Source organism: Rana temporaria, chromosome 2, assembly GCF_905171775.1.
Source record: "Rana temporaria chromosome 2, aRanTem1.1, whole genome shotgun sequence".
NCBI classification, from domain to species: domain Eukaryota; kingdom Metazoa; phylum Chordata; class Amphibia; order Anura; family Ranidae; genus Rana; species Rana temporaria.
Genome location: NC_053490.1, coordinates 370,405,107 through 370,431,850, shown reverse-complemented (window position 1 = coordinate 370,431,850; position 26,744 = coordinate 370,405,107). Strand labels below are relative to the sequence as shown.

The 26,744-nt window shown below is 41.2% G+C and overlaps 1 protein-coding gene across 2 annotated transcripts in view; it reads left to right on the top strand.

The window, feature by feature from the left end:
• Positions 1-26,744, top strand: part of PARL (presenilin associated rhomboid like) — a 58,495-nt gene that overhangs the window by 18,103 nt on the left and 13,648 nt on the right. For both annotated transcript variants that reach the window (XM_040337758.1, XM_040337759.1), the window contains exons 5-7: positions 15,148-15,196; positions 16,266-16,361; positions 19,628-19,777. In XM_040337758.1, the coding sequence (XP_040193692.1) occupies positions 15,148-15,196; positions 16,266-16,361; positions 19,628-19,777 (295 nt within the window). The remainder of the gene's footprint in view (positions 1-15,147; positions 15,197-16,265; positions 16,362-19,627; positions 19,778-26,744) is intronic.

The window sequence follows — 26,744 nt, the reverse complement described above, 5'->3', positions numbered from 1 at the left end:
CGCCGTAGGAATTTGGACTGCCGTGTCTGCGTGAAGCGAGGACAGAACAAAAACATTCCGTGAATCCCTCCACTTCACTGCTAACAAATTATTACACCGTAAGCAGGCTCTCTCCCCCCGACTAAGACGGGATTCTACAAGCCGTTGGGGGATGCCCCGGCGATTAGGTCGCACGGTGCCACATGCGCCAATTCCATAATCAAAAAGGTGACTAAAAAGTGGCACGCTTGTGTAATTGTCCACGTACAAGTGGTACCCCTTTCCGAATAAGGGTGACACCAATTCCCACACTATCCTACCAGCGCTCCCTATGTAATCAGGGCAATTCTCCGGCTCTACGTGACTGTCTTTTCCCTCGTAAACCATAAAGCTAGATGTATAGCCTGTTGCCCTGTCACAGAGCTTATACAACTTGACCCCGTATCTGGCACGCTTGCTGGGAAGGTATTGTTTGAATGACAAGCGGCCAGAAAACTTAATCAGGGACTCATCAACGCAGACAACTTGTTGGGGATTATACAAGGCTGCAAACCGTTCGTTGAAGTGGTTTACGAGGGGCCGAATTTTGTAGAGCCGATCGAATTCAGGGTCTCCCCGAGGACGACAGAGTTCATTGTCACTAAAATGCATGAACCGCAAGATCTGCTCGTATCGTGTCCTGGCCATGGAGGCAGAGAAAATGGGCATATGGTGAACTGGGTGCGTGGACCAATATAACCGCAGCTCACTCTTTTTAGTAATGCCCATATTGAGGGAAAGGCCCAGAAAGATCTTAAATTCGGAAACCGTAATTGGCTTCCAATCTCTGGCAAGGGACAGCTGGGGATTAGCGGCGAAGAATTGACCAGCGTACAAATTGCTTTGGTCCACAATAGATCTATAGAGATCTTCGGTGAAATACAGCGAATAAAAATCCAGTGACGTAAAATCAACTGTATTCACCTGAATTCCGGGTTGGCCAGTGAATGGGGGAAGTACGGGTGCTGCAGAAGTGGTGGGTACCCAATCAGGATTGGCGAATGCAGCAGGAAGGACACTATGGGGACGGGCCTGTCTTTGTCTTCTTCTTCTTGGTGGCAGCGGGACACTACTAGTGCTTGCCACCTCTCCAGCTTGAACTGCACTTATGGGACTCGCCACGTCACCAAGTGTTACTGCAGTGCTGGATATATGACCAGGATGTACTAGGCCGCTGGTGCTTGCCAGTTCACCAGAAGGAATAGCGGCGCTAGTACTTCTCTCCTCCATACGAGAGCCCTGCGGTTCTTGCACCTCAGCGACAGCAGAAGATCGGGGTCTGGTACGCCTGACCCTAGCAGGGACCACTCCGTCGTCAGAGCTATCTGTCAGGGAGCCACTGTCGTCTACAGGATCGTATTCTGAGCAAGAATTTGACAGATGCGTGACCTCCTCATCACTATCTGACAGGCTCATAAACAAGTAGGCCTCTTCATCACTGTACCATCGATTTGCCATTTTGGGCTCTAAATTTAGGGGTACAGTGGTGAGATTCACAGGCAAAAAAGCACCTGACCTGTTAGCGACTGAGTCAAGCGCTACCAAAAAAACTGTTAGCGATCGCAGAGATCAGGCCTGACTCTGCGAACGCTGCAGTTATGTGTTTTTGTGTTTTATGTCAGTGATCGATCGATCGATACTGCACTTCGGTGGGTTGGGCTGGGCGAAGGGGCTAAACGCAGGTGCTAGCAGGTATCTGGGCTGATCCCGCTAACAATGCGTTTTTGGGAACCCTAAACTGCAGGGGACGCTAGTATAGATCTGATCAGATCAGGTATCGATCCGATCAGATACTATACCACTAAAGGGAGGCGTATGGTGCGTGCGTGGGTGTTAGCGCTACTGGCACTAATCTGACGCTGCCTGGGGCGACGCAGACCCTATCTGGCGCTAAAACCAAACTTTTATCACACGCCGGGCGATCAGGGGGTTAAAACTTTATTTCAAAAAATATGGCGGGTGCCCTGATGCTATAGAAAATAAACTAAACTGCGTCACCTGTGACACTTATACTGTGATCACTGGTGACAGGGGGTAATGAAGGGGTTAAACCTTTATTGGGGGGGTTAGGGGGGGTCCCTAGACTTTTTATGGCCTAAGACTGATTACCTAAACACTTATTTTTGTCACTAATGACACTAGTACAGCGATCAAAAAAAAATCTGATTGCTGTACTGGGTGACACAGTGACAGGCAGTGAATGGGTTAATTTGGGGGGTGATCAGGGGGTGATCAGGGGGTTAAATGTGTGCCTATGTGACCTGGTGTTAGAGTAGTGTTGTGCAACTCACGTTTCAGATGCTCTCTCCCTCTCGGTCTGGAACGGAAAGACCGACACGAGGGAGAGAGCAGTACTTCCCCTGCCAATGTTTACAAAACATTGCCAGGGGAAGACAACCATTGGTTAGTGTGATCACCAGGTCCAGGCCAGATTTTATTGGCCTGGACCTGGTGATTGATCAGTTCTGAAACGAATCTGATCATCGGGAACGGCGGGGGGGCGCGCGCGCGCGCCCCATCGCCGGTCACGCGCAGGACGTATAGCTACGGGCTCTCGCCTGGGAGAGCCGACCTGCCGCCGTATTATGACGGTGCGCGGTCGGCAAGTAGTTAAGTGGTCTTGCATAGCAAGAGCACTTATTGTTATCTCACATATATATTATTATTATTCTTATAGCCAAATTTGCCCCCCCTAACTCCTCCCACAGTTTTTACACTACATAGACGAGTAATATATCGAATCGTGCGGATTGTTCCCGATCGGTGGGCTATTACTGTGTGGAAAATTTCGCCGAATCGTTCGCGAAATATTGTAATTTTTGCGGCAAAATTTTCCCATAGGAATGAATGGGGAGCGGTAGAGTGTGGGATTTCTAAAAATGAAAAATCATTACATGATTTGCAAACTGCGACCACACCCTCATTTTCAAGCCGACCTACACAAATCTTATATCAAAACGTTCAGCTATCCCTGCTGCCTCCACACGTGTTCACGGCTAAGTGATTGATCAAACCGTTTTCACAATATGATAATTTGTTTGCAACCTACGCCATCCATTATTTCAATGGAAGTCAATGGAGGTCAAAGTTTAGAAAACTAAAATCATCTTTGGAATTTGTAAACTGCGACTGTGCCTTCAATTTTATTATTTCAGAGACATACTATACATCAAAATGTAGGTCTGGGTCTTGTGATTCGTAAAATATAAAGATATTCGCTGTACGATTCATAGTTTTTAAAATACAACCATTTGAATAGGACAAGTATTTAAGAAAAATCCAGGATCTGAGTCTCTGCTTAGAGGCTGCATGCTTATGTTTACATTGGTTTCCTAGGAGACGCTGAGGTAATTAAAACTCCTCACGCACAGCTGTAAGGGGATTCTATAGCTCCTCCCACACAGTTGTGAGGTGTTTTCTGTGAGGTAAACACCTTCATACACACAGTTGTGAGGCGTTTTCTGTGAGGTAAATACCTTCATACACACAGTTGTGAGGTAGCTGTGAGGTGTTTTCTGTGAGGTAAATACCTTAATTTGAAGGACAAGTATTAAAAAAAAATTCCTCAATTTCTGCTGTGTTTACAGAGAGCCTGCAAACCAAACAATTGGTTTCCTAGGAGACGCCGAGGAGTTTAATAACACCTCACAAACAGCTGTGAGGTGAGTTGGCTCCTCCCACACAAGGCTGAGGGAACTTTCCTCTGCTTGCAAGGGTCTCAAACTGGTGGCCCTCCAGCTGTTGTAAAACTACAAGTCCCATCATGCCTCTGCCTGTGGGAGTCATGCTGGTAACTGTCATTCTTGCAATGCCTCATTGGACTTGTAGTTTTGCAACAGCTGGAGGGCCGCCAGTTTGAGACTCGAGTGTGTTTGCATATGTTTACATTGGTTTCCTAGGAGACGCTGAGGTAAAATCCTTCATACACACATCTGTGAGGGCTTTCTTTTTTTTTTTTTTTTTTTTTTTTTTTCATTCAAATTTATGTTTATTTTCAATAAAAGTACATACATTTGTACTAAAACAGCAGTATACCTTTCAGTAATACACAGTAAATAATAAATCCAATGCATTGCTTTACATAGAAGATGGTCTTGTCATAGAAACTGACTATCATATACAGCCATATCATATGCTATCACCATACGGTGAGAGTATAACAGATTGTAATAGTTAAAAAGAAAAGCTAGGTATAACCAATAATTTATAATTAAATAAATAAAAGGATATTTCTATATACTATATAATTCCTTAGGCTTATTGTTGTCACACAATAAAAAACCCCATGTGTGTACTGGGTCTAATTTCATGGAACTAATAAAGGACAGGATTTCTGTATAACAAAGACTTCTCTGACACCCCCACTGGGAACAGTCTGTGTCCAAGAGGTTAAGCAAACCTTTAAATCCCCCTTCCCTCCCTCCAATAATTATCACCAATACCACCCAGTCACTGTAAATATATATTTTCAAAACCCTTAACATACCTAACATCCCCAAAAATTTGGTGGAATCTTTTGATAACCCAAACATAGGCTAATACAAATGTTTATATATATCTTTTTTTTTTTTTTTTCTAAACATAACACTCTGAGAATGAGAAATAACAAAGATGTTATCCTCGTGTAAAAAAAAAATAATTATCAAATCAAATAACAATCAATGAAAAGAAGAGAAAAAAAGAGAAGAAAAGAAAGGAAAAAAAAAAAAAAAAAAGATCAGGGGAAAGTAAAAGGAAAAAGAGATGGCAGCCTGCCTGTCAATGAACAACATCGTCCTAAGGATATAAATATCACCACAGCCTTTATGGGATAAAAGATATTCCCATAAATTTCATCCACGGTTCCCATATTTCATGGAAAAGAGTAGACATATCCAACATGGAACAGACCCTCTTTTCTTGTTCCATAATCCATGTAACCTTTTGTTTCATATACCGGATGGAGACAGTAGATTTTTTCCACGCAGCTGCAATTGTGATCCTGGCACCTGTCAGAATGTATAGGATGAGTTTTCTAGTAACCTTGGAGGTTTGGGGTAACATCCCGTTAAGTAAAGCGATAGTGGGGGATTGATGCAAATTACAGCCTGTGACACGTCTTATTATGTTGAACACCTTATTCCAGTATCCACGTATTTTGGGACATTCCCACCATATATGTACCATAGACCCCAATCCCTGACAACCTCTGAAGCAAAGGGGCGAAATTGACGGATACATGGAAGCCAGTTTAACGGGAACTAAATACCACCTAGTATAAATTTTTACATTAGCCTCTACAAGGGATATATTCACAAATCCTTTAATGGATCTAGTATAATTACTGCACCAGTCAGATAAATCCCAGTTGTTATTAAGTTCCCTTTCCCAGGCCAGCATATGAGGTAATTTGGTGCAATTATTAGCAAGCGATTGATATATGATTGAAATATTCCCCTTCCTGATCAAACCCTGATCACAATTACTTTCATAAGGTGTCAATAGTCCAGAGATCGAGCCACTATCCCATAGGCTTTGTGCATAGTCATGTAGTTGAGAAAATCTTAATTTTTCTGAGACAGGAAGACCTAGCTTGTCAATGAAGTGTTGTTTAGGAAGTGGACCCGAGCGCGAAAAAAAACGGCCTATACGATGCAACCCTTTGTCATGCCACCATTTGAACGAATCTACTTCAATTTTAGAAACAAAGAGTGGGTCTAGAAAAATACTCGATAAAGGTCTGCCTTTAGAAATTAGAGAGGGATTGTTTTTAAGTGAATCCCATAAAACAAAGGTTTGAGAAAGAGTCGGAGATAAAATAGAAGGCCTATTCTTGGTAGGACTCCACATTAATTCCTCTATCGTTAGATTCGGGGTCGCCTGCTCTTCTATATCTAACCAGTCAGGGCGTTCATGTTTAAGAAAAGTTTCCGATAACTGTGCCAATCTTGCTGATTGATAGTACCATAATAAGTTGGGTACCCCCAGACCCCCCTGTTCAGGCAAGTTATAGAGAGTGCGAGATGGAAGGCGTGGACCCTTATTGTTCCAAATAAACTTGATAATCTTTCCTTGAAAGGATTTTAGATGACTTTTAATTATCGGTATGGGTAATGATCTAAAAAGATACAAAAGCCTAGGGAGAAGAGTCATCTTAACCGAGTTAATTCTACCAATCCAACCTATATTCTGAGTCCCCCAATCTCTCAAATCTTTCTCAAGTTTTCTATACATAGGTGGATAATTGGCCAAATACAAGTTTTGGATGTTGGGAGTCAAATAGATACCTAGGTATTTGATATAAGAGGTGTCCCATTTGAATCCATAATTTTCCTTTTAGTAGAGAAACCGTGGATTCAGAAAGAGAAACATTGAGGGCCCTAGACTTGGCCATATTCACAGTTAGACCTGAAACTATAGAAAATTTGTCTAAAAGAGAATATAATTCCGGTAGGGATGTATCTGGAGCGGTCAAAAACAGTAAAAGGTCATCTGCAAACAAGGCACATTTATGTTCCGTTTTGGCACATCTAACTCCTCTGATGTTTGTGTTCTCACGAATAGCTATAGCCAAGGATTCCATAACTATTGCAAACACCAGGGGAGACAGAGGACAACCCTGCCTAGTACCCCTATGAATCTCAATAGGTTCCGAAAAGATACCCTGAAAGCGTATATTAGCTTTAGGATGAGAGTAAAGTGCAGATAAGATTCCAAGAAATTTCGTGCCAAACCCCCAACGTTTCATCACTTCTAACATGAATGGCCATGATACTGAGTCAAATGCTTTCTGTAGATCAATAGAAAGAAGCATTCCCCTTTGATTAGTATCACCAGTCCAACCCGAGTTCAAAATGGAGATCAGATCCACAGCCCTCCTAACCTGATCAGGACCTTGCCTTCCAGCGATGAAGCCTACTTGATCTTTACTAACATACTGGCCAATGAAAGAGGACATTCTATTGGCCATTACCTTAGTGAGTATCTTAAGATCGTTGTTAATGAGGGATATAGGTCTATAGTTTTCCACCAGGCTATGGTCTTTTTCTGGCTTTGGGATAACCGAAATATAAGCTAAATTAAGTTGCCTGTCTATGGGAACTCCACCGGTCATGTGGTTGAAGAATTTAACCATGTAGGGTGTTAAAATGCTCGAATATGTTTTATAATAAGCACTTGAAAACCCATCAGGGCCCGGGGCTTTATCTAATTTTAGGTTTTTAATTACTAACAATACTTCTTCAGCTGATATGGGAGACTCCATCATTTCTCTATGAACTTCAGTCAATTGAGGTAGAATCAAATTGTCTAGAAAATCATCCATTCCCTCTGAAGAAGAATCATCAGTGGATGCATAAAGCTTAGAAAAAAAATCATGAAAGGCCTCCATTATCTTCCTAGGATTCAGGGTAAGAGAACCATCAGTCATCCTTATTTTAGGGAGAGACCGCGATTGAAATCTGGGTGAGAGTTTATGAGCTAGCATCGGGCCTATTTTATCTTTAAATTTATAGAAATTAGCTCCAGTCCATTTCATATCTTCCCCAGCTTTGGTGGTAAGTACCAAGTTTAGGGCAGATCTAGCTGCATCAAGTGCCTGAGTAGGAAAGTTAAGAGGATCAGATTTATGTTTTTTACGTAGCTCTATATAGTTGTTTTCCAGCTTCCTTATGTCTATGTTTCTTTGTTTCTTGAGGCCAGCGGCCACTTGTATAATTTTGCCTCTGATAGAAGCCTTGTGGGCAGCCCACAGAGTTTCAGGGGACACATCTTCTGTATCATTATGCTTAAAGTATTCTAGAAGAGATCGCTCAATATCCTTCATTAGGACAGGGTCCTTCAAAATAGACTTATTTAGTGTCCAATGAGACACTTTAGGAGAAGTGTCCTCTCTCCTCAGTGACAATAGAACCATCGAGTGATCTGACCAAGAAACATCAACTATATGAGACTTAATGGCAGCTGGGACGTGATGGTTAGAGATTAATATATGATCTATACGCGAATAAGAGTGGTGAGGGTTAGAATAGTGAGTATAGTCCTTAATTTTGGGGTTCATCTCCCTCCAGATGTCAGTTAATCTAGACTGATGTAGAATGCGTGCTACTTGTAGACTAAGTTTAGTCGGTCTGACGATTCCCTTGACAGAAGGTTTGGACTTATCCAATCCCGTGTCGAAAGCTAGGTTAGAGTCTCCACCCATAAGAATGATCCCCTCCATGAATGGTCGGAGGGTATCAAGCATCTGTGAGAAAAACTTTTTCTGACCTCTGTTAGGAGCATAATAAGAGATAAATGTGTATAGTCTGCCATCAAGGGTACCTTGTAACAATAGAAACCTACCTTCCGGATCTCCAAATTCTTTAGTCAGGTTAAAATTACAATACCTAGAAAACAAAATGGCCACACCCTTAGTTTTGTTTTCTGCTTTAGCTAGGTAAAACAATGGAAAGTGGGCATGCATAAAGGAAGGGTTGTATCGTTTAGGAAAGTGGGTTTCTTGAAGGAAAACCACATCCACACGGAGAGACTTGTATACTTGAAAGGCTTTGCGCCTCTTAACAGGAGAATTCAACCCCTGAGTGTTGTGAGTAACAACACTAAGGGGTTTAGATACATCATTCGATCCAGCCATAAGTCTTTTCTACATCTATGAACATGCGGGACCGTACAGATATCATCAATAGTCTCGCAAATACGAACAATGGCAGGCAGGCTGAAGAAACGAAGAGAGTATGAAGAAGAAAGAAAAAGGAGAGATAAAAAGAGAAAAATAAAAAAACATATGGCACAATAAACTATTAGATCGTGCAAGGTCAATTCGTGACCCAGAATGGGGGAAGAGAATGATTCTCCTTCCCTCATTCAAACAAGAAATTTTTGTATAGTCCCTGAAAAGGACTATATTCTTACCCATTGGGTCGACAAAGTGTCGACACAAGAGGTAAGTTGAGGTTCAATACCTCACCGTCGTCAGTTGCCGACAGATTAAACATTACACCTTAAAACAAGTTTAAGATAAAAGGCAAGTGAATCATAGGATGGCCCAAAAACAGTAGGAGAATAATCTAAAGAAAAACGGCATTAAACTAGACATGTAAACCCGGAATCTTCTTTGTTTTTAAAAAGCATCCGGGATAAAAATTCATCTGAATTAAAGATTAAGAGATACGTCCTGGATAAGTCTATTCAATATCAGGGTGCTTGGTCCCCTCCAATTTTCCTGTACTTGACCTTGTTCCAAGGATTTTGAGTCGGACTAGTAGGTGTGTTCCTCTTGGCAGATGGAAGTTGAGGCGGATTAGTGTCCATGACAGGATCAAGAGATATAATTTTCAGATCATACAGAAGTCGTTCACCTTCTTGGAAATTATGTATTATATGGTTTCTACCATTATAATTGAATTTTAAGGCGAAGGGGAAAGCCCATTTATACTTGATGTTTTTGTTGATGAGGGCAGACAATAACGGTTTCATTGCTCTTCTTTTCTGAATGGTATATGGTGAAATGTCAGAAAATATTTGTATATTAGTACCTTGGTATTGAAGATTCTCCTGTTGTCTGGACCGTTTCATAATGTCTTCTTTGGTGGAGAAATAATGAGGCTTGACCACCACATCTCTGGGCAAACCATCTCTTCTCATTGGACCTAATGATCTATGAGCCCTATCAATTTCCAATTTTATATCAGGTGCAGATGGAAGGAGGATTCTCATAATGTCTCGTATTGCTGAATGAACGTCCATAATGGACTCAGGAAGACCCCTAACCCTGAAGTTTTCTCTTCTTGACCTGTTTTCCAAATCGTCAATCTTAGTTTGAGCAGCCTCCAGTTGTTCTTGTAGGAAATGGATATGATCATCATGTTGTTCAGTTTTAGAGACGTTAGTGTCCAATTTATGCTCAACTGAGTCTATCCTGTTGCCAAGACATTGGAAGTCTGCCCTAATATCTTTAGTAATTTTCTCAGCCGTGTGAGCTAAACCCCTTTCCAGCATTTCAGAGATCCTGTTATAGAGATCAGCAACATTGAAAGAAACTTCTGGAGCAGTTTCAACGTTAGTAGTCACTTGTATAGGGTCATGTGATGGAGAAACCATAGGAATCCCATGATCAGCCATTATAGGTGTTATACCCTCCCTTACTACAGATGAAAATAAAGCTGAAGATGTAGTAGAACTTAAGGTAGGAGGTGATGAGGAGGGTGTCACATGAGACGAGAAATGTTCAGTAAACTTAGGATCCACCACAGGTACCTGAGGACTTGTATGAGGAGGGGTGTCCATATCAAAAAGACTCTCCTTGATAATTGAGTTCTTATTTTTTTTGCCCTGTTTCCCCTTCATATAAAATAAGTGTTATAGTGAATTCTTATCAGCAGGGGTAGAGTTGTTCTATATCGTAAAATCAACAGTTCACTCCTATATCAGCTCCTATAGGCATAACAGTCCTTATAACCACCATCTTACAGTGGGTATTGCTTATGTGAACTGACCAGGTCCAGATTTGAGCCTTTACAGTAAGTATTGTGAAAAGATCAGCATCATAAAAATGTCTCAAATTACGTATCATGCAGGTGTCATATTAGTGGATAGGTCTGCAGCTATCTTCGACTAACATCGGACGGTGAGTAGGAACCCCTCAGTAAGTTTCCATTGCAGGAATAATCATAGGATAATCCGATATTGTATAACGCAGGCCCTGGGGACCGTATCGAGTTGGTAACCAATCTCTGACTACTGTGATTAGTCTATTATTGCAGTCAGGTATCCAGTGTACAAAAAATTACCTCAGTGTAGAGAAGGAATAAATATAATAAAAATTCCAAATAGTGTGATATAATGGATTATTTAGGTTGCAAGATGTTACGGTGAACTGGGGATAAAATCCATCTACACTCTATCAGATCCTCGCAGTAGTTTTGCAGGATAATGGTCACAAGTCACCACACACTGAGTTTTAGTCACTGAGGTGGATTATAAGAGAAAAGTGTTTAATTTCAGCAGTTTTCGCCTCAGAAAAGCAGTTACACTTTTTTTTTTTTTTGAAATCTGTGGTAATATACTTGTAGGCCACAAGATGGCGGCGTTGCCTCCGCAGTTGAATTGCTTATGAATTCTGTGGTAATATACTTAGTCTACAAGATGGTGGTGTCACCTCTGCAGTTTAGTTATAAAATCTTTCCAAGGTATTTCATCCAGTTCTGAGGTGATAATTTGACACCCCACAGGGTGTAAGGATCACTGTCACAGTTTTAGCTTTCAATCCACATAACGATCGGAAGCTGTGTTCGTTTAGCCCGCTGTCACAGTACTTTAGATCGAGGGGTATAATGTTTACTGGGCCCCAAAATGGCGGCAGGTCTCCAGGTTAAAGATCTGCTCCCGGACCTAATAACCGCTTCAAATCGCCGCTCAGGCTTATGTCTCTGGGCCACCACGTAGATCGCTACACATATGAGGAGGATGACACTATGATTGTGTCTTTTTCTGCCGTTTTTACCTCACTTGAGCACGGCTGTGATCAAGGCTTCATAGGCCCCAAGATGGCGGCGGGACGTCTGCAATTGAACTCTGTCACGGACTGATTTACACCGCCGGCAGACCATCAAAAGGCACAATAATGGTATGGGGCTGTGCAGGGAGATTCCCCGAGTCAGGATGGAAGGGTTAGAAGTTTAAATTCCCGATCCTCGGTACCGGATGGCTTCGGATTCAGTTCAGCTAGGACGGAGCTCCCTCAGAGAGCATCCATTGCCATCAGCGTCCGGCCACGCCCCTGCCTCATGTACTTTTCAACCCTTCTCCTTCAGCTGAGAGCACAGCCAATCCTGAGCACTTGTATTTCCGGCCTTTACAAAGCGAACAATACAACATGATTACATTGTCTCCTCCAGCAGGGACAAATAGAAACCCACACACACGTCTCACACAGCTCTGAGAACCATACGGCGTGTATAGGAGCAGCTATATATCCAGTGTTGTTAAACAGCTGCAAACTCGGAGCTACAAAGAAAGGGACAGGCGGGGAGCAAACCACCACATGCTCAGCAGCAGCCCATTGTGACTGAATCGTGAGGGCTTTCTATAGCTCCTCCCACACACTGTGAGGTGATATGGCTCAGTTTTTTTTGGCTCTGCGTAACTTCTGCATGCTCTGCATATAGCAACCAGTCCATAGCAACCAGTCCATAGCAACCAGTCCATAGCAACCGGTCCATAGCAACCGGTCCATAGAAACCGGTCCATAGCAACCAGTCCATAGCAACCGTCCATAGCAACCCATCCATAGCAACCGTCCATAGCAACCACTCCGTAGAAACCACTCCATAGCAACCAGTCCATAGCAACCCTCCATAGCAACCAGTTTTTGATGGGGCAAATAGGATGGTGCAGTTTTGATGGGGTAGTTTTTAATGGAGCAGTTTTTGATGGGGCAATGGACCGAACTGGCTCGACACACTGTTGGATCACATTTACATCTCCAGGGGCACCGTCTCCAGTCAGGAGTATTGGTGGAGGCAAGACCACGCCGCACAATTTCCCCAGAAATTGTATCTTTTCTAGTATTATTATTATTTTTTTATGGAGGGTAGGTGGCTGTTGATGCCAGTCTGGCTGTGGGGTTACTATGCAGGGCCATCATTTTAAGCACAAAGATGTTACCCAGGTCTAGTTGGATAAGAGTGGCTTTAAAAAAAAAAAAAGAGAGATAGATATATATATATATATATATATATATATCTCTAACTCAACGTGTGTGTGTGTGTGTGCGTATGTATGTATGTGTTCCAGAATCACGTCCAAATGGCTAAAGATATTAACATGAAACTTGGCACACATGTTACTTATATGTCAGCAACAAACATAGGATAGGTGGTTTAACCCTTACCCACCCCCATTTGCCATGGTCGGGGTTTTCCTTTAAAGTCCCATTCAACTCTATGGGAAATACATGTTACTTCATAACTTCCAAACGGCTGTAGATATTTCGATAACACTTGGTCACATGTTACTTATATGTCCACTTAAACTATAGGATAGTTAATTTATCCCTTAACTACCCCCATTTGTGAGGGTCGGGGTTTTTGTTTAAAGTCCCATGCAAATCAATGGGAAATGTATGTTCCCACATAACTTCTGTACGCCTGGAGATATTTCAATAATACCTGGTACACATATTACTTGTATGCCAAATAAAAATGACAGTTAAATTAACCCTTACCTACATAACCCTTATATAAAAGATGGGTATATTTATATTACTATGATTTTCCTCCCCAAAAGGTTAAGATAGGAAGACCGGGCAACGCTGGGTATTCAGCTAGTATGAAATAAATGTGACTGTTGTAAACACTCCAGTCATTGTATCGTGATTTGTCCCAACCCTGCAGCTGCCAATTTTGTTGGACATCTGTTACAGGAGGTGGAAAAATAACATCTGATGACAGAACTGGTAATAAAACTGTTACAGGTGGTCTCAGAAAAACAAACTGCTGGCAATGCTGTCATTTTATTCTATTTTCTAATTTACCCATTGTTGCACTGTAATTCAAATTTACAGTACATGTATTGGTGTAAAATAAAATGCTTGATTACTTGTGCGATGTTAAAATTCAATGAATGAATAAAAAGTTTGCAAAAGACCTAGTATGTCAGATGTTTTGTTAACCACTTCACGCAAAATGACGTACTTGTACGTCGGTACTTTGACGCTAAATCCTGTTCTGGCAGGAGCTAGCTGCCATAACCCCGGTATTTTCGGGAACGCTGTGCGTTTCTCTTTAGAATAAAAGTGGTCTCCACATGGGCTGCCCGCTATTTTTATTATTTACGTGTCAGTATTCTGTAACACCAGAGCAAAGTAGTTGTAAGAGGACGGTAAAATGTCACTATTGGACATTCCATAATGAACGTTAACTGTAATGATGTATGTTATTACCTATTGTGACTTATTGCTAGGAGGCTGCGACCTCCACTGTTTGATGGCTACTATATTTTGTGGGCTTGCCCTATTTTAGAAAATTGAATAACTATATTTGGGGGGGAAAGTTGTTTCTGCAGTGGATTTGCTGCAAGATCACTTAGCGGCAGAGGTGCCCTCCCGCCACGCTCCGGTTGTCCGCTTACCGGAACCAGCGATGACAGTGGAGACTATCTCGTCCTTTCCCATGGATGCCTGGCTGCCGAGTTAGGGGAAGATGGCCCCCGCTCGGCTCCCTAACATGGGAGGGCGGAAGCGATGTCGAATGTCACTTCCGCCCATAGCTCTTAAAGGAGAATTTATTTTAGTGTAAATATGAGATCTGAGGGTTATTTTTTTTTATTTATTTTTTTTTTTTTACCCCAGATTTCATATTTAAGAGGTCCTGTCATGCTTTTTTTTCTATTACAAGTGATGTTTACATTCCTTGTAATAAGAATAAAAGTGACCCAAATTTTCTTTAAGACAGTGTCAAAATTAAAAAGTCAAATAAAGCGTCTCGTCCCGATGAGCTTGCATGCAGAAGCGAACGCATATGAAGACTGTTCAAACCACACATGTGAGGTATCGCCGCGATTGTTAGAGCGAAAACAATTCTAGCCCGAGACCTCCACTGTAACAACTGGTAACCTGTAGAAATCGCCTATGGAGATTTTTAAGGGTAAAAGTTTGTCGCCATTCCACAAGCGGGTGCATTTTTGAAGCCCGACATGTTCGGTATCAATTTACTCAGCGTAACATTATCTTTCACAATGAAAAACATTTGGGCTAACTTTACTGTTTTTTTTTTTTTTTTCAAAAAGTGTATTTTGTCCAAAAAAAAGTGCGCTTGTAAGACCGCTGAGCCAATACGGTGTGACAAAGTATTGCAACGACCACCATTTTTTTCTTTAGGGTGTTGGAACCCCCGATATATTTTTCTAAGTAATTTTGGAACCCCCAAAGCAAAAAAATTTACTTGTAAACAAGTGTCAGAGGCTCGGTCCTTAAGTGGTTAATGTGCTTTCATAAAATAAGCTGGAACTGTATTTAAACTGACCTTTATATTACCTACTATACATTGAATTATAGATGTAAAATTTATATTTCAGTTGTTTTGCATTATTTATATAATCTTGTTTGGATGAGAAATGGTACTTCAGTGGATTGTGCACATGTTTCCTTAGGTGAATGAATGGTGGAACAGTCTTAGCGAGGGACAGAGGACTGTATCAGGTAAGCACAAACATGGTTAACCAGTTGCTGATTGCCCCATGGCAGTCTTGCTGCTACAGGGCAGCCAGCTTCTGCTGTGATTAGTCACCACCTAAGCTGAACAGTGGGTGCCGACCAATGGATGTCTGCCGGCAATCGTCAAGCAGAGAAGCGATGATTTTCTTTCAGGGAAAGAAAATCCATCATATCCCTCAGTGAGAGCACCTCGCATAGTAAAAACAAACACTGGTTCGGTTTGATCGTCCAGGATGTTTAACCCCTTCCCAGCCAGTGTCATTAGTACAGTGACGGTGCATATTGTTAGCACTGATGACTGTATCAGTGTTACTGGTTCCCACAAAGTGTCAGATTGTCTGACGCAATAACAGTCTTGCTATAAGTAGCTGACCGCCACTATTGGTAGTATAACAAAAAAAACTTAAAATTCCATTAAATTTAATTTGTGTACAGTGTTGCATGACCACGCAATTGTCGGTTAAAGGGGTGTTCCAGTAATTTTTAAATGTTTATTAAAGTCAGCAGCTACAAAAAGTGTAGCTGCTGGCTTTTAATAAAACATACTCACCTGCTCCACGTTCCAGCGACGCGCCGGCCGGGGCTTCGCTTCTCTTCTTCCAATCAAGCCACCCCCCCCCCCCCTCTGGCCGGCGTCTTCATTCCAAGTGTGGGCTCCCGGCCGTGACAGCTTTCGGCTTCACGGCCGGGCACCCACGCTAGTGGCGCTGCGGCATCCGATTGGACAGGTGATCGCCTGGGACCTGTCACGTGTCCCAGGCGATCGCCTACATATGACGTATCGCCTTAGTAGCCCCTCGGAGGAAGTGGGACAGGAAGTCCCACTCCCCCCAAAAAAATGACATGCCAAATGTGGCATGTAAGGGGGCTTGGGTGGTACTCCGCTTTAAAGTAACGCAGTACTGTATCGCAAAAAATTGCCTGGTCAATGACCTTCATCTTCCATACCCAGCTCCACCAAAACAAACAAAGTACTGTGTAAATTAAAAAATCATAACTTTCAGACTTTTTCCCACTGGCGGGCCTTTCATTTTCTTTGCAACTCTCTTTTTAGGTATTATTGCTGCTAATGTATTGGTATTTTGCCTTTGGAGAGTTCCTTCCATGCAGCGAACAATGATCCGATACTTCACATCCAACCCTGCATCTAGTAAGTGTTTTTCTTGTTTAGTAGGAAATGTATATAGTATAAGGCTATACAGCCATTAGCAAGTATGTTCGTAGATATCTTGGTATACAGATCAGCCAATATATAGTGGTAGCAGGGCCGGATTAACATAGGGGCTATTGGAGCTGCAGCTCCAGGCCCCTTCCTCAAGATAGACCCATTTGCCCAAAAAAAAAAAAAAAATCATACCCTACACACTCCTCTCCTGTACATGCTGTAATCCAACCTTACTCTACATACTATCTTTCTCTCCACATTCCTCTCCTGTAGATACCGCCCCCCCATCATACTCTCCACACTCCTGTCCTGTACATACTGCCCAATTTCATACCCTCCACACTCCTCTCTGGTACATACCACCCTCTGTCATACACTCCTCCTCTCCTGTACATAGTGCCCACTGTTAAACCCTCCACATTCCTCTCCATCACCTGCACGCACATCTCAGTTTTATACCATCCATACTCCTCTCCTACGCCTCTTACCCACAAAAACAGTTCTTTAAAATTATACTGACTATCCTTAATATTACCAGCTTTAGAATAGGCACACTTTTGTTAGTTCAACTAAAGGAAATCTTCTCAGTCCTCATATTTGTTCTATAGAAATGAAAAGTTTGCGCCAATTAATTAAACTAAGTGTATAATTAATTACTAAAGTAAATGGGTGGAGCTGCTCCCTAAAAAATACAAAGTGCTGAATTTTCATAGGATGTGATATTAGGTGAGGGGCGCTACATAAAATTACAGTGCTAGATTATATGATAAAGAATACAGTAGGAGAGCAGCCTAACTGTATACACAATCTTGGTGCTAATAATCTAACATACCAGCTGATGATTAGTGTCCATATGTGAAACCAAACAATAAAATTAATTTAAATAATTCATTGTGATAATATGTCTGATGATTGAAATAAGTCCATGTACAAACTATTCCAACTAAACAGTCCCGATTGGATAAATAAAGTGCAACGTGCTCAAATATCTTCCAAATCCAGTGTGCCAAAAGGAAGTGGTCCACCTTCACCAATAGGTTACCAGAAATAAAGGTAGATGGCTCCTTGCCAAACGGTGTTGACCAAATTAATTAAAATAAGGTCAATAGTAGCTTGTAGTTATTATGGGTCAGCAGGATCTCTTATGGTTCCAGTGTCAGCAGCAGATAACGAAATGGATACCAAAAAGAAGAGGAAATGCCTCCATAGTGTAAAACGTTTATTTAAAACTTGCAATAAAATCAGTGCCGAGTGGCCGCTTACGTTTGTTGGTGCCCGTATCCCGGCACTGAGGCTGTACGCTTATTGGGACAGATGGTGTAGAGAGAGAGAGAGAGATGGTCGTTTCCTGGAGAGCTGGCGTGCGTTCCACTGCTAGCCGCTCTGTTACCAGTGAGACCGGAAGTGCGTGGCTTGTGCGTGCTCAGGTACTGCCTCGACGTACGTTTCGTCTAAAACGTCATCAGGAAGCGTACCTGGAGCACGCACCAGACGTTTGATATAGGTCTGTCAATTAGCCAATGGGAGGGGCGATCGGATCAAAAGACAGACTCTGTCCCGGTTACCAAAGCTGCAATAATGTTTACATTCGATTGCACAATTCCACTCTCGTGACATATAGTTATATTTGTACATTATCTGCTTCTATGCGTACTAGCTAATAGACATATATGTTAAATACTTGTGCAATCCAAGTTTTATATTGTGCAATCGAATGTAAACATTATTGCAGCTTTGGTAACCGGGACAGAGGCTGTGTTTCGATCCGATCGCCCCTCCCACTGGCTGATTGACAGACCTATATCAAACGTCTGGTGCGTGCTCCAGGTACGCTTCCTGATGACGTTTTAGACGAAACGTGCGTCGAGGCGGTACCTGGGCACGCACAAGCCACGCACTTCCGGTCTCACTGGTAACAGAGCGGCTAGCAGTGGAATGCACGCCAGCTCTCCAGGAAACGAACGACCATCTCTCTCTCTCTCTCTCTCTCTCTCTCTCTCTCTCTCTCTCTCTCTCCATACCATCTATCCCAATAAGCGTACAGCCTCAGTGCCGGGATACAGGCACCAACAAACGTAAGTGGCCACTCGGCACTGTGATTTTATTGCAAGTTTTAAATAAACGTTTTACACTATGGAGGCATTTCCTCTTCTTTTTGGTATCCATTCCGTTATCTGCTGCTGACACTGGAACCATAAGAGATCCTGCTGACCCATAATAACTACAAGCTACTATTGACCTTATTTAAATTAATTTGGTCAGCACCGTTTGGTAAGGGGCCATCTACCTTTATTTCTGGTGACCTATTGGTGAAGGTGGACCACTTCATTTTGGCACACTGGATTTGGAAGATATTTGAGCACGTTGCACATTGCACTTTATTTATCCAATCGGGACTGTTTAGTTGGAATAGTTTTGTACATGGACTTATTTCAATCATCAGACCTATTATCACAATGAATTATTTAAATTAATTTTATTGTTTGATTTCACATATGGACACTAATCATCAGCTGGTATGTTAGATTATTAGCACCAAGATTGTGTATACAGTTAGGCTGCTCTCCTACTGTATTCTTTATCATAATCTAGCACTGTAATTTTATGTAGCACCCCTCACCTAATATCACAACTCATATTTGTTCTGCCTATTATTAGTACTTATTTAATTTTGTGATTACTACTGTGATGTATAGAGGAACATCGGGGATCTCAGCTACTCTAAATATAGCACTTGTAAAGTGTCCCTTAAAAATATTTTTGAAATGTTGGCAACTATGCATTTAGGCACTGCCCAAGGGTCACCGGATCAGTAGGGGGCCCCATGAGGGGCTCCTGGGATCCTGTCATAATAAAGCGGAAGTAAACTTTGCTAACATTACTACCTTTTCTTTTCTTCACCCGGTCTTCCTTCTGGGCTCTGTGCCTTCGGTCACTTGCCTTGGCTGGGGTGCGTTGACGTCAATCCAATGCATGCTCATGCACATCCTCTCTCACCCCCCCCCCTCTCTTTCTCTCTCATCCTCCCTCTCTTTAATTTGTTATAACAAAAAAATTGTTTGTATATTTATTTTTTATAAAAGGCCCACCAAAATCCTCAGCACCAGGCCCATGATCTTAATCTGGCCCTGAGTGGTAGTATTCTTCCCCTTCCTTTTTTTTCTTTTTTTTTTTCTCCATTTTAGAGGTTTGTGATTTATATTGAATTGTTTGTGTTGTCCATGTTAGTCATTGCAGTCTATTTTCTACAGTGTCCACCTGCTTGCCAATGACTTTATCTACATTTAGCCACTTCTCCTTTTTCCATTTGGCTGCAAATATGTATGTCCTGTGGACATTTTCCTCCAGTATTGTCTCCATTCTGGGCCAAGAACAATTTTTGGCTGTCTATGTGTCGGCAGGTAAGAGTCCATGTTGTGTCCCTTCAACGTACGTACGTGTGTGTGTGTGTGTGTGTGTGTGTGTGTGTGTGTGTGTGTGTGTGTGTGGTTTGTTAATGTGAACATAAATGGTTAAAGTTTTGTGGTCCTCAAAATGCTAAATGTTGTGGGTGTAGGGGGCAAGCTGACTTCTCATCTAGGCAAGAATTGCAAAAGTGAAAAGAGGAACCTATCGAAAAAAGGCAGGTACCTGCTTTCTGAAAAGGGGAGGGGGGGGGGGACAACGAAATATGTTGGGAAGGTCTTAATTCCTGACACTTATGGTTTTTTTTTTTTTTTTTTTTTTTTTGAAGAAACTTATTTCAGCTCTGATTTTAAAAGCTGACTAAACTAATGTTTTTTAATTCCTTCCTGCTGGAAAACTGATTTAATGAAAACGCATTCATGCATGCACCAATAAGTTTAAAAAGAGCACATACATACCACCAGGAGCATCTATATAATTTTTTTTTTTTTTTTTTTGTAGGCAGGCATCCTGTCAACTGGTGCCTGATTGTCTACTGATAACAAATATGACTTGTATTTCTTATCTGTGTCATTTTCTGCCTGGAACTATGCAGGCCCATTCACACTATGGAAGTAAAGTAACGCGTACTTTACCACAGCACCTCTGAAATGCATTACATAGTTGCATAGTTAGCCAGGCTGAAAAAAGTCCATCCAGTTCAACCACAAAAAATAAACAAACAAAATAAAAAACACAGTACAATCCCATACACCCAACTCCATACCCACAGTTGATCCAGAGGAAGGCAAAAAACCCCAGCAGAGCATGATCCAATTTGCTACAGCAGGGGAAAAATTTCCTTCCTGATCCCCCGAGAGGCAATAGGATTTACCCTGGATCAACTTTACCTACAAATCTTAGTACTCAGTTATTTTATGTACATTTAGGAAAGTATCCAGGCCTTTCTTAAAGCAATCTACTGAGCTGGCCAGAACCACCTCTGGAGGGAGTCTGTTCCACATTTTCACAGCTCTTACTGTGAAAAAAACATTCCGTATTTGGAGGTGAAATCTCTTTTCCTCTAGACGTAAAGAGTGCCCTCTTGTCCTCGGTGTTGACTGTAAAGTGAATAACTCAACACCAAGTCCACTGTATGGACCTCTTATATATTTGTACATGTTGATCATATCCCCCCTTATTCTTCTCTTCTCAAGAGTGAATAAATTCAGTTCTTATCTTTCCTCAAAGCTGAGCTTCTCCATGCCTCTTATCAGTTTGGTTGCCCTTCTCTGCACTTTCTCCAGTTCCCTGATATCCTTTTTGAGAACTGGTGCCCAAAACTGAACTGCATATTCCAGATGAGGTCTTACTAATGATTTGTACAGGGGCAAAATTATCTGTCTCTGGAGTCCATACCTCTCTTAATACAAGAAAGGACTTTGCTCGCTTTGGAAACCGCAGCTTGGCATTGCATGTTATTATTGAGCTTATGATCTACCAAGACCCCCAGATCCTTCTCCATTACAGATCCCCCCAGTTGTACTCCCCCTAGCATGTATGATGCATGCATATTCTTAGTCCCTAAGTGCATAACTTTACATTTATCAACATTAAACCTCATCTGCCACTCAGTCGCCCAATTAGACAGAGCATTGAGGTCGGCTTGTAAATTGGCGACATCCTGCAAGGACGTTATTCCACTGCATAGCTTGGTGTCATCTGCAAAGACAGAAATGTTACTTAAAAAATAATAATTTATATATTATAATTTATTTATTTTGGGTACTTTTTTGTATAGTGTTGTCAATTTACACAGCGCTTTTACATCATGCAGTGACATTCCTTCGGAATGGTGCCTGAACGCACATATCATCCGTTGCATGTCTTGGTATGCCATTCTAAATGTCTGGCACCTCATTGCACCAATGTATGTAATGTGGTTGTTAAGCCACTTGGACCTCTTTATAAATTCTCTTTCCTAATGCCATGTGCCCCAGTCTGTGTTTTTATATAAAAAATAAAAAAGTAAATCTGCGCTATCAGGGTACAAAAGCAGCTACATACAATCCGGTGAAAATAGGAAAGAAATACAAACAAAAAATCCAAAAATGCAGCGCTAAGCAATGACTAATAAAGACAGTGATGTCTTATGTTGAACACACATATAAATAAACAAAAAAACGTGAGTCCATGATAGGTGTATAATTCATATAAATAAATAGTGTGATGAGACACCTTAGACCTAAGTCTAAATGTTTATAAAATTAAAAGTCCATAATGTGAACGTGAAATCAGAAATCAAGATGGTCAATCAAACGACAGTGATGAGACACCCACGGTGATTCTAATTAATCTGGAATGTTTATTTATATGTGTGTTCAACATAAGACATCACTGTCTTTTTATTAGTCATTGCTTAGCGCTGCATTTTTGGATTTTTTGTTTGTATTTCTTTCCTATTTTCACCGGATTGTATGTAGCTGCTTTTGTATCCTGATAGCGCAGATTTACTTTTTTATTTTTTACTTTTGTTCTGTGATTTAATTTTTGCTGCTATCTACTTCTCTGAGTCTACGTTCCACATGGATATATTTGATTATAGAGCTTCCCGTACGGTGGACACTGATGGGGTCTTCACCATTACGGGAAATGACTCAGAGATAGGAGGTTTGTTCACCAGACTTAAAAATGTCATGTCATCAGAGTTGCACCTTCAATGGGACCTTGTATTTTTGGACCAGTACATCACTGATCGAATGGTACCAAGGAGTCTCAGGTGGGAGGTTCAACCGCAACAGGGGGATCTAGAAATAGACTCCTGGTTCAAGTATTTTAATGATGCTGGAATAGCCTTTTTAGGCGTCTTACTCTCCAAAAAAAGGATTAGATTGGCTGCTCTTGATAAAGAGATAAAGGAGCTCAAGGAGAAATTGTTGTCACACAAGAAATCCTTAGAGTATATTTCCCTTTCAACCAGCCTTCAGTCCTTTTTAGAAAAAGAAGACCGAGATCAAAAACTAAAAAAACACAAAAAGTATGCCAGGGATGCAGGAGATTATAGAAATCACACCGTTTTCAACTGGCAAAAACGTTTTTCAACATCTTCTGGTACTGATATGGACTCCACTCCAGTCTCAGCATCTTCCTCTGGTATTGTTCCTAATATGAATGAAGGCCCCTCTACCAGTCAAAGTATAATAGGTTCTCTAAGAGTTCCATCTATGCAAGTGACCCGGGCGGGTGAGGCATGTTCCTCCCAACCCAGGGTTCAACATTCCTCCCCTTATGCCTCTGGCCAGCCCCACCGAGGCAGGGGCAAATACAGAGGCAATAGAGTAAGCAGAGGACAATCTAGAGGTAATTCCCATCAATCTTATCCTCAACACAATTATGATAACAGATTGTATGGACCTTCCCCCGCAAGACATAGGGAGAGACCAGGTCCATATAGAGAACCCTCTCCCTATTACGGGTTTCCACATATCCCTGTTCATAATAGGTTTTCTCCGTTGGGTGAAGTGCGTAACGACAGCTACTACAATCGTGGCTGGGACCACTATGAACCTCCTAATCGTGGTTTCACCCCAAACCATCATGATACCTATGTGGAACGGGATTTTCACGTGGAACGGGATTTTCACGTGGACCAAACAATCAATCCAAGGGATCCCGATCAAAGAGAGGGACCCGAGGGGGCAAGAGTTCAGAAGAGGAAAACGAAGGCGAACATAAAAGGACAAGGAGTTTTTAATTTGAGTACCAAAGTTTTCTCACAGGATGAACTATCAGTCTTGGATAAGGGCCTTAAATTTGCCCCTCCCAAACGTTTAGATAAATTTGGAACGTTCATCGATATCCAAAAATACATCCGTAAGATTAACATACAACGGTACTTAATCACTAACCCCATTAGAAACGAACCTAGAGTGGCTACATCTGGCACAGTACACTCAGGGCTAAAGAACCCCTCACTGTTCAATCCATCTGTCCCAGCTGCAGCCGCAGTTAATATTTTTAAAGATCTAGTCCTGAAAGATCTAGCAGAGATACCGGATAGACGTAACTCTCATCATCCGGTGTCAAGTGTCGGTTTAAAATCCTTATGTCAAAACAAGGACATCATTATCCGCCCTGCGGATAAAGGAGGTGGCATAGTCATTCTCGATAAATCCGACTATGAAACTGAGATGTTTCGATTACTTGAGGAGCCTAATACTTACCAAAAATTGGCCTCTAATCCTACATCCCGGTTTAAAGCAGAGTTGCAAACACTAGTTAATAGTGGCTTTGAAAGAGAGATTTTAAATTTGAAAGAAAAGAAATATTTAGTTCCTACGGTACCTAGAATACCGACGATATATTATTTACCAAAGGTTCACAAGGATCCTGTACACCCACCGGGTCGACCTATTTTAAGTGGGATCGACTCAGTTACCTCCAGGGTGGGTCGTTACATCGACAATTTTTTGCAACCTTTGGTACAACGCACTCCATCTTATCTTAGAGATACGAGGGCAACTATCAATAAATTAGACAATGTCGAGATAAAGAGTAATTTCATTATGGTGACAGCTGACGTAGCGTCACTTTATACGTGTATCCCTCACGATATAGGTTTTGAAGCTGTGCACTATTATTTAAAGAAAGATCATACATTGGCCTCATTTCAGACTGACTACATCATGGAGTTGTTAAAATTTGCCACCAAACATAGTTATTTTTGGTTTAATGATCAATTTTATTTACAACAGAGAGGTGTTGCTATGGGGGCAAAATATGCCCCAAGCCTCGCTAATTTGTTCATGGCCAAATGGGAGGAGGATGTCGTCTACACCTACAACACTACTTCATTGGTGTTTTGGGCTAGGTACATTGACGACATCCTCCTCCTATGGGATGGCAGTATGGCAACACTCGAGATTTTTATGAATCATCTGAATACCAATGACAGGGGGATATCCCTTACTCATACAGCCAGTTCAGATACCATCCAATTTTTGGATTTGGAGATTAGCATTGTCAACAACCGGTTTCAGTTTAAAACATTTTTTTAAAAAACTGACCGGAACAGCTTTATCCCAACTGACAGCTGTCATCATCCGTCATGGTTGAATTCTATACCTCGAAGTCAGTTTCTGAGGTTGAGAAGGAACTGCACAGATTTAGATACCTTTTCCATGCAAGCCAACATTCTCAAGCACAGGTTCATCGAGAAGGGATATGATCCTGCCAATATAGAATTGGCTCTTAAATCCTCCCTCGAAGTTGACAGAAGTTCCCTATTAGAGGTAAAACCCAAAAGAGAACAAGATGAAAGTTTCAGATGGGCTCTGCTCACATCATTCTCCACACAACATAAACTGGTCAAATCCATTGTTGCTAAGCATTGGAATATATTAAGAAATGACCGAGTTTTAGGAATCGTTCTACCTGAACGAGCCAAAATTGTATTTAGGGGTGTACCAACACTTCAGAGCAAAATTGCCCAGAATATCATCAACCCCCCTATACGTCCTTCCTTCTTTTACCAGTTAGTTGGATACCATCCTTGTAAAAAATGTACAGTATGCAAATACAATGTTTCAGGTAAGACCAAGAACCTTGAGTTTCGCTCCACCACAACTGGGAAAGTTTATCCTATAAAACAGTTCTGTACTTGTTCAACTAAGTTTGTGGTGTACCTCATTACCTGCCCGTGCGGCCAACAATATGTCGGTCGTACCATCCGGAAATTTTCCGTCAGAGTTGCTGAGCACATAGCGCTCATTTTAGCTGGCGATGTTTACCACACTGTACCCAGGCATTACAGAAACCATCATGCTCGGAATCCCGCTGGTACACAATTCCTCATCATAGACCAGTATGTGCCCCCTTGGAGGGGCAGCCCAAAAACTCGCGGGGTGTCACAACTCGAAACATTCTGGATATATGAATTGGGCACACATACACCATCAGGTCTTAATGTAGAGTGGGACATCAACTCTTTTATCAACAAATCCTAATAAGTACATGACGTCCCAATCCATGTTTTATATCTGTACATGTTTGGCATATTCAGTGTCAATTAGAAACATATCTGTTTTTAATTTATGTTTCATCTAATATGTTTCTGTGCGGTAACCTTAGCTTATTTCTTTTCTTTCAATTTTACATATATTTTTTATGTATATTTTTATATATATTTTATATATATTTTTAATCCAAAATCTCTATCTCTCTTTTATATATATATATATATATATATATATATATATATATATATATATATATATATATATATATATATATATATATATATATATATAATATATATGTGTAACAGAATGTATTGTATAATTATTTATCTTATAGCTTGTCATGGGGGTTCGTCCAGTGTAGAGTCACTTTCTGGACTTACTGTACTTTTTTGTTATATATATATATATATATATATATATATATATATATATATATATATATATATATATATATATATATATATATATATATATATATATATATATATATATATATATATATATATATATATATATATATATATATAGCTTAAATTTTTGATTGGATGCACATCCATTTAAGTGAAACTCATTTTCATTGACATTCTCAGTCAATATGTGTTTCCCCACAAAGATTCCCTCCCGCCCCCTTTTTTATAATTTTTCATAATATAATTAATTAGGCATGTCTTAATTGTTTTTAATGTACATAATCATATTAGCCTAGATATATTATAATCATTGGGTGGTAATTAATGTTTTACCCATCATTTCTTTTTCCTTCCTCCGCTGTTCAATTACACCGGATAATATTTATAAGGTCAGGGCTGTGAGGCAATGCACACATCCTGAAACGCAGAATGGAGCGCAGCGCTGCGTTCCATTCTGGCACGCAACGTGTGTGTACATACACGTGCACCCACGTGTTGAGGACCTTTATCATTGGTGGCGCGCTCATTGTGGGCGTCTTCCCACCAGGCTACGC